Source organism: Equus caballus, chromosome 24, assembly GCF_041296265.1.
Source record: "Equus caballus isolate H_3958 breed thoroughbred chromosome 24, TB-T2T, whole genome shotgun sequence".
NCBI lineage: Eukaryota > Metazoa > Chordata > Mammalia > Perissodactyla > Equidae > Equus > Equus caballus.
The window spans coordinates 58,175,843-58,193,067 of NC_091707.1; the positions used below are offsets into that span (position 1 = coordinate 58,175,843).

At 47.7% G+C, this 17,225-nt stretch overlaps 2 protein-coding genes across 12 annotated transcripts in view; one reads left to right on the top strand and one right to left on the bottom strand.

The window, feature by feature from the left end:
* Positions 1-204: 204 nt before the first annotated feature.
* On the bottom strand, positions 205-6,169 carry ATP5MJ (ATP synthase membrane subunit j). 7 transcript variants are annotated; one of them, XM_070249882.1, is made up of 6 exons: positions 6,034-6,150; positions 5,237-5,355; positions 3,945-4,021; positions 2,076-2,199; positions 1,300-1,323; positions 205-600 (listed from the first exon to the last, which is right to left on the bottom strand). In XM_070249882.1, the coding sequence occupies exons 2-6, from the start codon at positions 5,259-5,261 to the stop codon at positions 566-568; spliced, it is 285 nt and encodes a 94-aa protein (XP_070105983.1). In that variant the 5' UTR covers positions 5,262-5,355; positions 6,034-6,150; the 3' UTR covers positions 205-565. The 7 variants fall into 7 exon arrangements, with proteins under 7 accessions (XP_070105983.1, XP_070105985.1, XP_070105982.1 ...); XM_070249884.1 differs by having other exon boundaries at positions 3,945-4,046; positions 6,034-6,086; XM_070249881.1 differs by having other exon boundaries at positions 3,945-4,086; positions 6,034-6,086.
* A 4,156-nt stretch (positions 6,170-10,325) lies between these two features.
* Positions 10,326-17,225, top strand: part of TDRD9 (tudor domain containing 9) — a 119,463-nt gene continuing 112,563 nt past the window's right edge. For 2 of the 5 annotated variants that reach the window (XM_070249355.1, XM_070249353.1), the window contains exon 1: positions 10,363-10,638. In XM_070249355.1, the coding sequence (XP_070105456.1) occupies positions 10,427-10,638 (212 nt within the window). In that variant the 5' untranslated portion in view covers positions 10,363-10,426. Of the gene's footprint in view, positions 10,639-17,225 lie in introns of all 5 variants that reach the window. The other 3 variants (XM_070249356.1, XM_070249352.1, XM_070249354.1) reach the window with 3 other exon arrangements.

The following is a 17,225-nucleotide window of genomic DNA, read 5'->3' on the forward strand; positions in this document are numbered from 1 at the left end:
CTTCTTGATAAAGGCTTCTCCCAGAGCTCATTGCACCCAGCATGTGATCGAATGCTGCCTTATTCTAAAGTATTTGACAGTAAGTTTCCAGACCCTTTCTTACTGATCTTCACAGTTACTATAAGTTAGAACTAAACAGTATCATCTCCATTTTCCGAAAGAGAAAATGGAGGCTGAGGGGTCGTGAGAGTAAGGAGCAGGATCACCTGTTTAACAACTATTTATTGAACATCAGAAGTTTGAGTGCCTGGGTCTGACCCCAACTCCCACGGCAATCGAGATATTTATCCTTCAGTTCCTCAGGTTTCCTGAGGGTGGACGGCTGTGAGACCTGACTGCACCCGCTGCGCTACAGAGCTCTACTCAGGGTACGACGCACACGCAGAGGAGCCGGGGGAAACCCAGGGCAGGCAGGGGTGCATCTCACAGGTACATTTATTCAGGCCTTGAGGAATCGGCACTCCTATAAGTGTACAGCGATGTTCCATGTGTTCATCTAACATAGCTTGTTGAAATTTACAGCCAGACTGACATTCCATCTGATGCGCACTCCAAGTAAAGCTGGTTAATGATGACCATGCGCAGGCACAGGACTCGAAGCTTTTGAAAGAGAAGCATAACATACATACAATTTAGGAAGGCAGGAAGCAGCAGATGTAGCTTGTTATCTAACAAGTCAGAAAGTGTATGGGACAATTTCCAATACTATGAAGAAGCATGGAGAGTCACTTCTATACGGAACGCCCAGCATGTTTACGGGTTTGTAAATCAACTCGAGCCCGTGACAGCTTCCCCACAGGGGCAGGGACGAAGGGGCGGGGAAGCGTCTCCTTCCCAGAGGCCAGGAGCCTGCCCTGGGTTTGAGTAGGACTCAAATGACTACAGTTTCACTGTCATTTGGGACACTGTGAAGAAACACCCAGCACTAGGGAATAAGTTTATGTGGTGCTTTCTCTCAAGATAGCCGACAGGGCAGCGCGGCTGCAGAGCTAACTGGCGCGTCCCCATCCAGGGCATCGGCTGCCTCTGATTAACCCATTCTTCTACTACTCCAGGAAGTTTTACTTGGCCGGAGGGGGTGAGCAATGGTTTTTAACATGCAGACTATAGGAAGCAGAACTTCAGAGTTCTAATTTCCAGCAGGCACAGTAAACATCATGTTCTGAAGGATTCCTGTTGCATCTTATGCATTTACTGAACCATGTGTCGGCTTCAATTCAGAACAGGAATACGCCTTGTCCTGAAAAGGTACGATGGTGGTTTTCCTTCCGCACCCATCTTAAGAAGCAAAAATCTTACCTTTCAAAGCTTTACTTCTTTTGTCTAAAATAAACGGAAAGAAAAAATGGTCATATCAATGCTTTACAAAAATGTTTTTAGTCAATTCATTGTTGAAATTAACATCCGGCTGAAAGGTTCACAGCTTAGGTAAAGCTGTTACGGGAAACTTCCGGAAAATAGGAGTTACTACAGCGTCCCATAGCCAAGAAGTCATAAAATTTACCAAAACTGTTCTACGAACAGTTAAATGGCCCTTCAGGGTCTGCAGGACTCTTGACATCCTCCTATAGCCCAAACTCCAGTCTTGCAGTTCCAAGTTTTCTCCTTTCCTTCCTCTGTGTACCCAATTGCTTATTAATACGTGATTGGGCCTCGTCTCTGCTCCACTAAGGGCCAAATGATCACCTTGCCCCGACTTCTATGATGAAAATATTTCAAACATCCAGAACAGTGGAAAAGGTACAGGAAAACACCATATACCGTGACACTTCACCCCTAATTATTTTAGCCTGCTTCTCTTTAAAACAAAGGACATCTCCGAGGCATTCAAATACCACGGTCACACCTAAGAAAATTCACAATTCCCTGATATCAAGGTCTTGTTCAAATTTCCCCAATAGTCCCCAAGTGTCTCTTATAGCCGGCGTGTAGTCCCCACATTTTAACAGAGGACCACCAAGGGTTTGATGTACACTCCGCTTAAGAACCACAGTTCCTTTACAATATGGATTCTGATTCCTTTTGAAAAGAATTTTCTTCCTGACCTCTAATGAATCAAACATAAAGACACTTACCAGCACTCCTGATTTTATAAACGATGAAGCCCATCAACCCCATTCCTGCCCAAATCTCCTGGTAAACTTGGGTATAGTAGGGCTTCATGGGGACCCAAACATTTTTGATAAGGCTTTGAAGCATCTGAAAAGGGACACAGTGATAAATATTAGCACGACGGCTGTGTTAAACCTAACTGGTAAGAGATTTCCATTTATTCATTAAGTTAAACCCTATTTCCCACCACCACTCAACAGGGAGCTGCTCTCTTGCCAGACCTGCTCCCCTGCAGCCATTCCTACATCCGCAGGTGGGCTCCTGCTCTCAGGAGCTCTTCAAGCTCCACACACCCCTCAACACCCCCTGACCTCGGCCATCCTGGCGCTCAAGTCACCTCCTTCTTGAAGCCCCAGAGCTCTCCCAGCCTGTGCCATCCTGAACCGTCATCGAAAGCTCCTCCTCTCTGATGGCTATCCTCCAAAGCTATGCCCAAAATCAGACACCACCTTTTTTTTTGCTGAGGAAGACTGGCCCTGAGCTAACATCTGTGCCAATCTCCCTCCACTTTATATGTGGGTTGCTGCCACAGATGCCTGACGAGTGGTGTAAGTCTGCACCTAGGGTTCTGAATCCACGAACCTGGGCCGCCAAAGTGGAGCATGCGGAACTTAACCACTACGCCATGGGGCTGGCCCCTACACACCACTTTCTAACTTTTAAATTGAAAAACTAGTATGTTTGCATCATCGTGTTAAGAACTGTTGGCATTCAAAGCTGAAACAGAGCACGGTCAAGGTACGGTGATTTCCCTATGAGACCAACACCCAGACCTGGGCACACGCTGATCAGCTGTATCTCAGTTATTTTTTCAATAAAATTTCAGCTTTATTGAGGTATAACCCACATATAAAATTGCAAGGTATTTAAAGTGTAGACCATGGTGCTGAGTTAATATACACGCACATGTGAAAGTATTTCCCCCATCTAATTAGGTAACATAGCCATCACCTCACATCTTTTGTTTAGTGAGAACTCTGAGTTCTATTCTCTTAGTAAATTTCAACTCTTCAATACAGTTATTAACTACAGTCACAATGTCTGACACGTATCTCAGTCTTGAAGTCCATGGCCAAACACAAAGCAGATAGCACAAGACAAGGTCACTTCATAAGAGCTGCAATGATGGCATAACTTGTTTAATTAACAGAAATATTCAACCAATTACTGGATTTGACTAGGAAAACCCATCAAATTCTGAACTGAAACAACTCACTTTTATGTGCAGGTCTCAAAGTAATACTGATTATGTTTACAATTTACTACGGACTCTGAAATTAGATTCGTTTCATTTTCATTTTAATAAGGTTTGTAACATCTGAAGTGCTCTATTAAACTACAGCCATTCAAACCACTGCCAGGGGTAACCAGATCTAAGAACTTTCCGTTTTACTTGAAAACATTACTTTGGCGTCAATTGTAATGCTGCCTCGTCCCCTCCCCACCAGAGCCTCGTCTATTGTTCCTTTCACATCTGCTTGGGCCACACAGAATTTTACTTCTCTTCAGTTTCTATGGTTTCCCATTACAGAAACCTGGCCTGTGCGACCACTATTCATTCAGCAAAGGTGAACCAAGTGTGTACTAGGTGCCGGGCACTGTTTCAGGAGCTGAGAAACTGGCTCCTAAAGAGAGGATATCTGGGAGAAAAGTGTCCTCAGCAGAGGCAACTTATGTGCCAAGACCCCGAGGCCAGAACGAGCTCAGAGCGGGGAGGACTGGGAAGGAGGCCACTGTGGCTGCCCAGACTCAAATCCTGGCTCTGCCACTTTCCAGCTCACTTAACTCCTCAGTTCCCTCATCTGTAAAACAGGGATAGAAACAGTACCCACCTCAAAGGGCCGCTGTGATGAGGATGAGGTGAGCTCCTCTGCATCAAGTATGCACAGCGTCTGCTGTCCTGCACTCACTGCTTGATACAGAAAACACCATGGCTGGGCCATGGGAGGGAAGACAGGCCAGCTCATTTAGGGCCTGGAGGCCACAGTAAAAACTTCAGCTTTTATTCTAAGAATGTCACGCAAACTTAACAGCATTCACGATGTGCTTTGCGTTATTTCCTGCACTTCTCCTTAACCCGTGTAGGGTGGGTACTTGGAGGAAGTTGCCCGAGACCAATAGCTGGATCTGAGTCACTCAGGCCCCTGCTCCAAGGTCTGGCTTCCAGCTCTTCTCAGGAGAGAACTTATGCAGGCTGAGGCATGGTCCTGAAGGCTCACCAGCCGCCCAGGTGTGACCCTGGAGGATGTGGCTGTGTCCTCCTCCTAGAACCTCTTGTAGGTATGTCTGCCCTCAGACTTCCTGTCCTCAGACTATACCAGGATGATCTGTCAGAGTACAAGCTTCCAAGAAACTACCAGCCCTGCCTTGAAAAGGTGTCTGAGAGTGGTCGACCAGACAGCAGCCAGAGAAGGCCTCTGGAGGTCCCGCATGGGAAGACTGCAGAGGCGCTGAGTGCCTTCCTCCCCTCTCTGTGCCCAGCAATGACTGGGGAGAAAGGAGGTCCAGAGGCCCAGTGGGGCTGGAAGCCTGGGAATCGGGGTTCCAACACCAGCTCTGCCCTGGACCGCGGGCAAGTCTGGAAGCTGTTGTTTCAGAGGTTTCCCTTGCTTGGAAACGGGGGTGCCTCCACCTGCCCTACAGGGCTCTCGATGGAATTCAAGGAGGAAACGTAAAGGACCCAGCCTGATGCGTGGTGTGGAATAAGAATTCAGTAAATGATCACACCAACAGCAGAAAGAAATGCTACAAACTCCCAGCTGATGGTCACAGTACTGAGCTACTGGGATTCTAAGAGGACCTAGGAAGATGCATTCACTCAGTGAGGCCAGGTAAGGGCGTCAGAGCAAGGCCAGAAAAGGATCTAGAGAGAAAAGAGCAAAATCAACTGGCAGGGTGAAGAGGAGCTAACAAGGGGCCAAAGCCACTTGAGTTATCTTGATATTTTGCTCAGGGCCCCGGCACCCCACACTGTCTCCTCACCTAAAGTGATCCTGGACTGCTACGTAGGGTCCTGCCAATACCTACCCTTTCCCCTCTGACTATCCTTTTGGCCAAGGTTGCCATACTTGGCTGGACAAGTGACATGTTCCCAATGTTAATAAATTCCTCCTGCTTCACCCACCTGAGTCCCCTCTGTCCAGCCACATTTCCCAGCTCTGTGTGTGGGGTTTCTCGCCCGCGTTCCTTCAAAGCCCCATCCTATTCAAAGGTCAAATGGGTGCCCAGTGCGTCCGTGTAAGTCTGCAAAGGTTTTGGCACATTACATTAACAGCAGACTATCCCCTGCCCTTACAGTGGAGATAGGGAACGTCTGCCCCGCTGAGCCCGAGGCCGGGATTCACAGGCTGAGTTCCATACAACTGCAGTCATCCCCTCTAATCCCGTTTTGGTCCCGTTTCCCCTCTCCCAAGGCCTCGCCATATGCACAGCATAACTTAGAGATCAAGCGTGTTGCAAGGGAACTTGAGGTATAGACGAGATACGGTGTTAAGCAGGGGGTGAGAGTTCTTGGTTTGGACGCTGGCTCCATCACTAACTGGCCGCGTAACCTCCGTTAGGGGACGGAACCTCACAGCCAAAGGAGCCCCTCATCAGAGGAGGACGATGGTGCAGGTGCGTTAGATGCATGAACGCAAAGGAAAAAGGGTAACGCGGCCGAGGCCCTACTTCCCACTGACAGCTGATGCCTGGACCGCCTCGCTTCGCAGTTCGGGGGCCGGGGCGGAAAGGCTCGCGTGGGAGGGGAAGGGGTCGCATCCAAGGTCAGCGGGGGCCGCGGTGGGGCCAGGAGGGTTCTCGCCCGCCGCCAGCTCTCCTGGCGGGGGCCAAGTTCACCCCACGACCCCTGCCGCCCCAGCCCCCCGCGTCCTGGCATCCCCGCGCTGAGCAGCTGGGGCCGAGCCGGCAGCCCCCACTCACCTCGGCGCAGGACCAACGGCTCAGGCCACCACAACCCGCACAGCCGACGACTCGGGAAGGTCACCTAGCGCGCAGGCGCCGCGCGGGGCCTGCCGGGAAGGCGGAAGGAGCGGCGGCACCCCAGCGCTTGCACGCCTCCAAGCCTGCGCCTGCGCACCACAGCGCCCCCAGCGGCCGCCCGCGTGTTGTCGGTGTGGACGCGGGCCGGGGAGGCCAGGCTGGCGGAGCGCCTGGGGAAGGGGTCGGGGAGGCGGCGTTGCGGGTGTGTGTCGTGATACGGCGACTAACCTTCCGGGTTTGTCCGGGACACGGGACTTTCAGTGCTGAAACCTGAAGGTCCTGGACGAAGCGGACCAGTTGGTCAACCTGAAAAAGGGGCCATTTTTGCTTGCTGTGTTAAAGGCCGAGCAGTCGAGTCTCCTGTCCCTGTGGTTTTCTTGCCGTTTCTCTTTGTATTGTCAACTTTTCGCTCTGCGTATTTTTATCCATCTGTTCTGTGCATAGTAATTCTACTCAATGGACAGTATGAAAACTTCTACAGGGGCTCCGGACGCTGGACCTAACAGACACTGACTTTAAAAATAACCGTGCTTAGTATGTGCAAGAAAATAAAAAATAAGACTGATAATTTAAGCAAAAAACTGGAAATTGTAAAAAACGAAACAAAATACCACTTAGCCGATTTGAGCTAAATAGAAATTGGATGGGTTTAGCAGCAGATTAAACAGATGAGTTACTGAATTGGAAGATAGGTTAGAGGAAACCATTCAGAAGCAGAGAGAGACAGAAGAGGAGATGAGAGAGGATACAGTCAGAAAGTCCATCATACATGTAATTGGAGCTTAGAAGGAAATGAGAGAGAGATGGGGCAGAAATATTCGAAGAGAGAATTGCTGACTGATAATTTTCCAAAAGTGATGGAAAACAAATCACACCGAAGATTTAAAAACCATTATAGAAACCAAGCAGGCAGCTAAGTGAAAATATACTAACACTTTGAAACCTCATAATAAAACCATAGAAAACTAAAGACAAATAGAAAATATTAACATAAATGCCAGTCTAGAAATCTATGCATACAGAAATTAGCATTCAGTAAAGAATGTGAAATGAAGACATTTCAGGTAACCTAAGATTGAGGAATAATCACCAGCAGATCTACAGTTAAAAAAAAATCAATGTTCATTATTCAGGCAGAAGGAAAGTGAGCTGAGAAGGAAGATGGGGATGCAGGAAGGAAGAGAAACGAACATAGTCCCGCTTCGAAGGGAAAAAAGCCTGGGATCAAATGAAGCTGCAGGCGCAACTTGAAACGCTTGCCATTTTAGGGTAATGGTTCTCAAAGTGTGCTTTGGGGGTTTCGAAGGCCCTCTGGGGGTCAAAACTATTTTTGTAGTAAGGGTAAGATGTTATTTTTCTTTTTAATTAGAATTGTCTCACAAGTGTACACTGGAGTTTTCCAGAGGCTGATGTGTCACGTCTCAACAGAATGAATATAGAAACAGATAGGAGAATGTAGCTGTCTTCTATTAAGGCAGACATTAAGAGATCTGTAAAATGAGAAAGTGTTACTCTTCTCACACACACAAATTTTGGAGGGTAAACACAGTAATTTCTCATAAAATATTCTCTTTAACACCAAATGGTTTTATTATTGATATTTTAAAATTAATAAACAAAATGTCTCAGTTGTAATCCCTAATAAAGTAGACATAACCCACATAAACAAAAGCTCTCTAGGATCTTCAGTAATTTTTAAGAGTGTAAAGGGGTCCTGTGATACGGACTGGGATTGAGAACCACTGTTTAAAAAGAATGTTTTAAACTTATAATGAGTTAGAAAACTGCTGAGGACAACAACAAGCATTTAAGAAATTTAAGAGCATCATTGTAAGCTATTTCAGGAGAAAGTTTCTGAACTTCAAACACAACTTGAGCTCAACAGAATTTTAATGGCTTTTAGTTGCTAATCCAAAAAATCCTATGAAAAACACATCTTTGAGGAAAACAAAATATTTAAAGAAAGGGCCACTCCAGCAGATTTATGCAAAGTGCAGAATGCTGCATTTTGTGGGTGAGAGGGTCAGGGAAGACATGAAGGTACTCTGGGCATGGCTTTTCGCACTTTATCAAGAGTGCTGCTTAATGGCATCAACATCGTATGTAATTGCTCTCAGCTGTTTGCTTTTCCTTTAGGTCTGCAGCTCTAGCTGCTCTGGGAATGCAAATACGCAAAATCTCCACCAAGGCCCGGGAGGCCTTTGGGGGCCTTTCCACATACTCTGGCCTAGATGTCTACAAGCCTATTAAGAACTGTCAATCTGTCTCTTTGAACAGGAATGCAAGATGACCTGGGCCAAGTGAGCATGGAGCATCAAGAGCTACTGAATCACATGAAGGGGGGCAAAGCCGTTCAGTGACACAGAATGTTAACTAACGTTAAGTCAGGAGAATGGCAAGTGATGAGAATAAACTTAGAAACTGAAGAAGCATCAAGACAGTGTCCTTAAACTGCAGTTAAAAACTCAAAACCCAACAGGACTGAGGGAGATAGTAACCCCAAAAGATCAAAGAACATACAAAAAGCCCTATGGAAAATATCGCGTGAGAGGAACCCTCTTCAGAAAAACAGCAACTTCCACTTAAAAACATCTTCATTGTGACATCAACAAAGGATGATAGCATGTGGGAACAGTAACGTTATTAGGAAACACAAACGTGAGTTCCAGAGTTGTGTCAAGTGGTTTCAATATATTTTGTGAAATTAAGAACATGTGCTAGCATTCACATAAGGTATGAAGCTGCAACATTTTCCAGTCAATGCTCAATGACATACTAAGAATCTCAATGACTTTATGATTACATTTTTTATTTATTGAAAAACAAATTCTTTTTCTCTGCCAAAAAATGTGTGTGTGAGGGGCACTTATGGAGGCTGCAGTATCTGGAAAATATGAGGTCCAGAACTCATAATACAAATTAGTGGTTTGGACAGGATTTGGACCTGGGACTCCTGGCTCAGTGCCTCGATCCCCGCCTCATTTTTTGTGAGGCACAAATAGCTCAACCCCCACCTAGTCTGACTTCTGTTCACACCGTTCTCAAGATGACCTCTTATTTGCCACTCTCCGGGCATTTTCCAGTCCTTAACTGGTTGGACTTCACAATGTTAGTCAGTGCGATGCTCCGGATGCCCTCTTCACATTCTTTCATAGGGCTCTTTCCAAGGAGCCCACACTGCACTGGGCACTGACCGCATGCTGGGGGGGGGGGGGGGGGTGGAGCAGGGAGTCATGCCACTCTTCTGATTCTCCCTGTTGCCTTCCTTCCTTTGTATACCTTGCTGTATTTTTTTTCCCCTCTGCCCTTTCTTTCAGGCTGTTTCCTAGGGTTCAGTCCTCCACTTCACTTTTCCAGAGCTGGGTGTGGACCATTTCAGCTGTTCTCAGGGTATTAACCACCATCCTTTTGCTGACGACCTCCACATCTGCACCTCTGGCTGCCTGTTTCCGTCCAGCTGTGTGTAGGACACTGCACCTGAGATGCAGGTTTAGGAAGGAGGAAGATGAATTCAGTTTAGTTGTCTGGCCCGGCAGAACTTCCTCCAGGCCCTCAACTCAGGCATTACGGTTACCTGCATCTCGACCACCTTCCCCTGTGACTGTCTCTCTGAGTCCTCCTTCACTGGGCTGGTTATCCTGCAGGTGTCCACTCAGGTGCCATTTTCTCCACGAAGGCGTCCCTGACCTCCTGGCTCTCCTCCCCCAAATTAGGTGCAAGGTGTTCCAGTCCAGCCGCCAGTCGTTTACCCCGACAACACAAACTCAAATCCCTCCTGTGCTTTGCCTTTCAAATGCCACGCCAAGGCCTGTCAGCACGGTACCCCGCCGCCCTGCGCTGCGATGGGCACACCGCAGGTGCTCACCAGATGCCCGTCCCTCGTCGGCTGAAGCGCCAAACCTCAGATGTAGCAGCTCTTAGAGAGGACAGAGAGACTCGAAGCCGTACTCTTGCACATCCAGGTACGCTGATGCCTCGGCCTGGCCGTGGAAGGCCGAGGGGCTCTGAGGGGCTCCTTTCGCTGACCAGGAACTGGGGCGGGATAAGACTCAGGATGTGCGCATGCAAGAGCAACACTGCCAGGCCTTGCTACCGCTGCTGCCCGCCTTGCGCTCCCGGCAGGCTTAGCGCGGAGGGGCGGGGCCGGCGGCATGAGGCCAGGTTGCGCAGACTCGTAGCGCGCTCTGATTGGAGGGCCTGGAGCGGGGGCGGGGCCGTGGGCACGCCGTCGCACGTCACGCCGTCGCACGTCACCCCGTCGCGTTCCAGTGGTCGCCTGTTCCCGCCGCTCTGAGGGCGGTTGGTTGAGGCGGCGCGACGCCCAGCCGTGAACATGCTGCGCAAGCTGACCGTGGACCAGATCAACGACTGGTTCACCATCGGCAAGACCGTGGCCAATGTGGAGCTGCTGGGCGCGCCGCCCGCCTTCCCGGCCGAGGCGGCCAGGGATGAGGCGCAGCGCAGGGCCGCGGGCCCCGGTGCCCACCCTGCGGCCCCCGGCTCGGCCCAGGCCCAGGCCCAGGCCCAGCGGGCGGTGTCCGGAAGGTAGGCGGTGGGGGCGAGGCCTGGGGCAGCTGCGGGGCCCGCACCACGAGAACTGGGCTGCCCTGAGACCCGGCTGGACCACGTTCCTGGACGTGGCCACCCTGGAGATGCCCGGCCATCCCAAAGCCGGCTGGCCACCAAACAAGCCCCATCCCGTGACCTGGACCACTTAACTTGGCCCCACCGGAAGCAGAGCCGCTCTGAGAGCTTGGTTCCGTTTTTAGGTTTTTTTAATTAATGGACTTTATTTTTTAGAGCAGTGTAAGTTTACAGAAAAATTGAGAGGGAAGTACAGAGTTTCATGTACCTCCTGCTCCCCCACCAGTTTCCCCTATTGTTAATGTCTTGCTTTAGTGTGGTACATTCGTTCCACCTGATGAACCAATATGGCTCATTATTATTAATAATAATAGTTGAGACTAGGGTTCGCGCTTGGTGTTGTACCGTCTGTGGGTGTGGACAGATGTGTAATGACGTGGGTCCACCATTAGTATCACACAGAGTAGTTTCACTGCCCTGAGAGTTCTCTGTGTCCTGCCTCTTCATCTTTTTCTTCCCCCAAACCCCCTGGCAACTACTGATCTTTTTATCATCTCTTTAGTTTTGCGTTTTCCAGAATGTCTTACGGTTGGAATTGAACGGTATGTAGCTTTTTCAGAATGGCTTCTTTCACTTAGTAATATGCAGTTAAGGTTCCTCCATGTCTTTTTGGGACTTGATAAAGCATTTCTTTTTAGTGCTGCGTACTATTCCGTTGTCTGGATTGACCACATTGTGTTTTATCCATTCACCAAGGATATCTTGGTGGCTTCCAAGTTTTGGCAGTTATGAAAAAAAGTTGCTGTAAACATTCCTGTGCAGGTTTTTGTGGGTTCGAAAGTTTCCAACTCCTTTGGGTAAATACCCAGGAGGATGAATGCTGGACATTTGTTCAGTTTTCTTGACATTCCTCCTCCCACTATTCTTTGCCTTAAGTAGCTGCTGTCAGTTAATCTTTTCACGTGATTTTGGTGGAAGTAAAAAGGCAAGAGGATGCCTTTTGTTTTTCGGAGACCTAGATCTGGTGAGTAGAAACACCTGCTGCCTGTAAAGCAGGCCTGTGCGGAAGTACCCACAGCTTGGAGTATCGGCATTGCTGCTTGGTCCTCCTCCCCCCAAGTTCCATACCCTCTACAGTTGAGAGGGTGGTTTTTGTTTTTCAGTTTTTTTAAGTTACTCTTTTTCGTTGGCCTCATCTGACCTAGTCGATGGGTTTGGAGTATAGGTCAGGTTTTCTTGGGCTGTTTCAAGCCTTTGTAGAGTCAAGCGCAACTTGGGATATTTGTTAAATTTGTTTCTTGGAGGCAGGGAGAGGACAAGGAGACCCTTGTGTAGCTCTAGAGTGGTTGTTTTGTTCATGTTTTGCACACTCTGTTTCCTTGAATTACTCTGGTGAATGATCTCGCGGCCACCTCCCCTCCTTACCTGCTTGCTCCCGAGACTTAACGGGCAGAACAGTGTTGCTTTTGAATAACTCGTTGTGGTACTGGAAGTAAATTATTATTGACCTTGTCAGACATGAAAAGTATAGATTTAAATGTCTTTTTAACTACGAAAGACCGGTTTTCTTTTTTTTTAAGGTTGGCACCTGAGCCAACAACTGTTGTCAATTTTCATCTTTTCTTCTTCTTCTTCTCCCCAAAGCCCCCAGTACATAGTTGTATATTCTAGTTGTGAGTGCCTTTGGTTGTGCTGTGTGGGACACCGCCTTGGCATGGCCTGATGAATGGTGCCATGTCCACGCCCACGATCTGAACTGGTGAAGCCCTGGGCCGCAGAAGTGGAGTGCATGAACTTAACCACTTCGCCACGGGGCCGGCCCCACTAAGGACCAGTTTTTAAAATTTCCAGTCCTTCATGGATGGAGACTTTTGTTAAATCAATGAAAATGAATTTCCAGGATAATGGAAAAAGACAAAATACAAGCCCTATTTTCAAAATTATTACAATCAACATATATAGAATTACTTTGTAAAATAGCCATAAATATTTCAACTTCTGTACTTAACAAGTGGCAGGCAAACAGTGTTATGTTTGCCTATCTGTGAGTCTGTGATTAGTAATTCCTGTGGAAGTACCTTCCTGGGCCCTTAACACCTGTATATCTGATGTCAGAGGTTCTAGCATGTAGTAGGCACTCGATTAAATACAGTCATGTGTCACATAATGATGTTTCGGTCAATGACAGACTGCATATATGGTGGTAGTCCCATAAGATTAGTACCATAGAGCCTAGGTGTGTAGTAGGCTATACCATCTAGGTTTGTGTATGTACACTCTATGATGTTTGCACAAGGACAAAATTGCCCGGCAAAGCATTTCTCGGAGTGTATCCCCATCGTTATGAGATGCATGACTGTATAGTTATGTTATTTAATCCCTGAGACAACCCTTTGAGGTTGACGGCATTATCTTGATGTTATAGATGAGGAAACAGACTTGGGTGGTAAAGTGACGTGCCCGCTTTCCTGTAATAAATGGTCATCTAGGTAGAATGACCCCCCAAGATGTCCTCTGGAACCTGTGAATATGTTATGTTACGTCGTGAAAGGGATTTTGCAGATCCTAAAATAGGGAGATTGCCTGGATTATCTAATTGAATAACATGAGCCCTCAGAAGTGGAGACCTTCTCTGACTGGTGTGAGGGATTTGAAACATGAGAAAGACTTGACTGGTCATTGCTAGAGGGGGCCACATGGAAAGCATGAGAAGGAATGTGGAAAGCTAAGAGCAAAAACTGGATCCCGGCTGACAGCTGGCAAGGAAATGGGGATGTCAGTCCTACAACTTCAAGGAACTGAATTTGGCCAACAACCTCTGGCCTCTGGCAGGGAATGCAGCTCTACTTAACACCTTGATTTGGGCCTTGTGTGACCCTAAGCAGAGGACCCAGCTGAGTCCATCTGGACTTCTGATTTAAAGAAACTATGAGATAATAAATTTGCATTTTACACTGGTGAACTTGTGGTAACTTGCTGTGGCAGCAACAGGAAACTAACACAGTGGGAGAGCTGGATTCAGATTTCGAGTGAGCTGACCATGCAGCATTGTCAGCCACAGTGCCTGCCACACGGCAGATGCTCAGATACTTGTTAAATGATGTCTTTCCAGTAAAGGAGAGTTTTGGGTGTGGTTTTGATGTTGGTGAGAAAACATTTGACATAGGGGAAGGCAGGCTTTACAGGCGTGGGATATCACATAGTGGAAACGTATTTGGGAGGACAGTCGCTCAGTGCTAAGATGAGCTTGCATTGAGTCGCTGGAATCCCATCTGTGAGAGTGTTGTTAAATTGGCTTAGTGAGTCATATGAGTAGTTACCACCTGCATTAAAAAAAGAAGAGAAATAGAAAATACCAGAGTGTATCGTGGGTGGTTCAGATGAGGATTGTTCTGTGAGACGGACGTGTGTCTGTGTGCTGAGTACAGAGTCACAGTGTGAGTTCCTTTGTGCTTGAGTTCCGGTTGTGAGAGGCTGGAGAGTACAGTTGTCCCTTGGTATCTGCAGGTTCCCCAGCTGTGGCTCTCCTGAGCATAGTACAGGGTTGAATCCGTGGATGTGGAAGCCGCGGATACAGAGGGCCGACTGTACTGGGAGTTGGGAGGGATTGGTGAAGTACAGGTGGGGAGTCGAATGGTTCGTAAGGTGTATTTTCAATGATGTTATGGATTTCCTCCTTGTTCTCCACACTATTTTACTCCTTTTGTTTGATTGTGGAGAATGCTTTCTTCTATCTTTACGTTCCTGTTTCTTCACCTTAGCATGTGATAAAGAAAAACTTAGCGGCGGTGTTAGGCCATTTTGAGCGTTTTCCTTCGGTGAAGCTTTCCTTTGGAATGCCGTCCACAGCCCTCCGCCTGTGGCTGGGGGCCTTGCAGCGCTCCCGCTGTCTTCTGCCAGTGTTTCTTTGCGCTTCTACGTGCACTCTCCTGTCTTCATAGCTCACGGGAACTCCTGGCTCCTGACAGTCTGGCTTCGTTCTCACTTTTGTGTCTTTGATCTCCAGCACCTGACAGTGTACTTTGTCCCAGAGAAACTTCACACACAAAGCTTTCAGGCTGCCGTTGTCTGCTGGCGCTTCACCTGGTGCCTTTCTTCTGAGTGTCACTTTTCCTTCTTGGTGAGTCTTGCTGTAAGGAGCATGCCTACTGTGGTGGGCGTTGTATTGGGTGACGTGGGCAGTACAACCAGTCTCAGTCCTCTTGACAGATGGGAAGTCCCATTTTATAGCTGGGAGAATCAGGGATCAGATAAGTTGAGAAACTTACTCCAGTCCACACATCTGTTTATGTTGGAAAATGGATGTGTTTAACTCCAAAGCATATTACTTTTTCCTTGTTGCCTTTCAGTATTTAGGCCTGGGGTACATGTTAGTGTATGGTTGTGTTACCCACTGAGGATTCCTATTTTCTATTTACCCACAAAGTCCATGGTTTGTTTGTTTGTTTGTTTGTTTTTGGTGAGGAAGATTGTCCCTGAGTTAACAGCTCTGCCAGTCTTCCTCTGTTTTGTATGTGGGATGCCACCACAGCATAGCTTGATCAAAATCAAACTCATTTTTAGCTCTGAACCTGGCATCTGAACCCTCGAGCCTTGGGCCACTGAAGCAGAGTGTATGAACTTAACCACTGTGCCACCGGGCTGGCCCCTAAGTCCATGTTTTTTAAAAACCTTTTTGTCTCTTTAACAAATTTAGTTATTAGGTAATTTTCCGATTAATTAAAAACATCTGACTTTCTCTTCTCTGTCTCCTCCCTGCACTGGAGTAGAGTGACTGAGAGGGGGATGGTCGATGAGGTCAGGGAGGGAATGGGGAGCTAGATCCAGAGTTCTGTCTTACACCTTGGTGGGAGCTCTGCTGCTTTGTCTGAGGCAGTGCGGGAGCCAGTGGGGTGCTTTGGGGTTTTGAGCGAGCTGTGGCATGATGTGACTTGCGGCTGTAACAGGATCACTGCTGTGTGGCATGGATTGAAGGGGGCCCAGGTAGGAACAGGGAGATCAGGCAAGAGTCTGTTGATGTCATCTGTGATATCAACTTTATGTGTCAACTTGGTAGCACCATGGTGTCCAGATATGTGGTCAAGCATTATTCTGGATGTTTCTGTGAAGGCGTTTTTTTGGATGAGATTAACATTTAAATTGGTGGATTGTGAGTAAAGCTGATTACCCCCCATAATGTGGGTGGGCCTCATGCAATTAGCTGAAGACTTAAACACCTACGACCTCCGCTGAGCAAGGAGGCCTTCTGCCCTTCTGCGTGCTGACTCCCTTTAGACTTGGACTGAAACTGCTGGCCTGCCCTGCAGCCTGTGAACTTGCACGTCTACGACTGCATGAGCTAATTCCTTAAAATTAGTCTCTCTCTCTCTCTCTCCACATCCTGTCGGTTCTGTTTCTCTGGAGAACCCTCAGTAATACATCATCCAAGCAAGAGAGGGGACAAGGGCTTAGGCCAGGATGGTAGCAGTGGAGGTGGTAAGCAGTGGTGCAATTTAGGATATGTTCCTAGGACAGAGTCGAGGACTTTGTAGCTGGATTGGATATGGAATATGAGGGGGGAAGCAATCATGGGTGACACCAAAGTTTTTGGCTGAGCATCTGGAAGGTGTTGCCATCAACCAAGAAAGGCAAGACTGCAGGAGGAACTAGTTTATGGGGGAATACCATGAGTTTGATTTTGAACATGTTAACTTTGAAATTCCTGTTAGACAACAGTAACTGTCGGCAGTCTGGAATTGAGGAAAGAAGTCTGGCTGGAGCCTAGGCATTTGTGAATTTAAGGTTCTCAGCCCGATGAGATGAGATCTCCCAGACTCTGGGTGATAGATCCCAGTGGGTGGATGCAGAGAGAGAAGAAGTCCAAGGACCCAGGCCTGGAGCACTTGGATGTTTAGAAGTTGATGAGGTGGAATGAGTCCTTTGAGACTGAGAATGGACAGCTGGAAGGATCAGAGGGAAACCAAGCACTGGCTTTAAGTTGTGAGCCCACTTAAAGTAAACACTTGTTTGCGTAATGTCCCGTATGTCATCTCTTAGTACTTGTATGGAATTGTTTTGTGTTGTTTTCCCCACCCAGGAACTTCTTGAGGGTGTTCAGTTTTATTCTCACAGAATCTCCACCTGGTAGTGCAGCACCCGGTGTGTGCTGGGAACGCAGATGGTTGTGTGGATGGATGGACTGCCTTAGTAGGTCTGCACTGTGTGTGCTTACAGTGTGCTGCGTCCTTACTCTAGGAGTGATGGGAGTTGCTTCCTCATCCACTCCTGCCTGATTGAACCATAAAATCTGCCTTACTCCTCTGACCATGGCTCATTTCCCTGAGGGGGGGTGTGTGTGTGTGTGTGAGTGTATACAGTTAATCCAGTAGAAATCAGAATATCCTGCCAACTGTACCATAAAATATTTCCAGAATAAGAGTGTGTGTCACTGTTTACACTGTCACTACCCTGGACTAAATAAACCACCATCGTCTCTTGCCAGGATTATCGCAAAAGCCTTCTATTTTGGTCTCCTGGCTTCCAGTGATTTATTCTAGCACCTAGAAGAA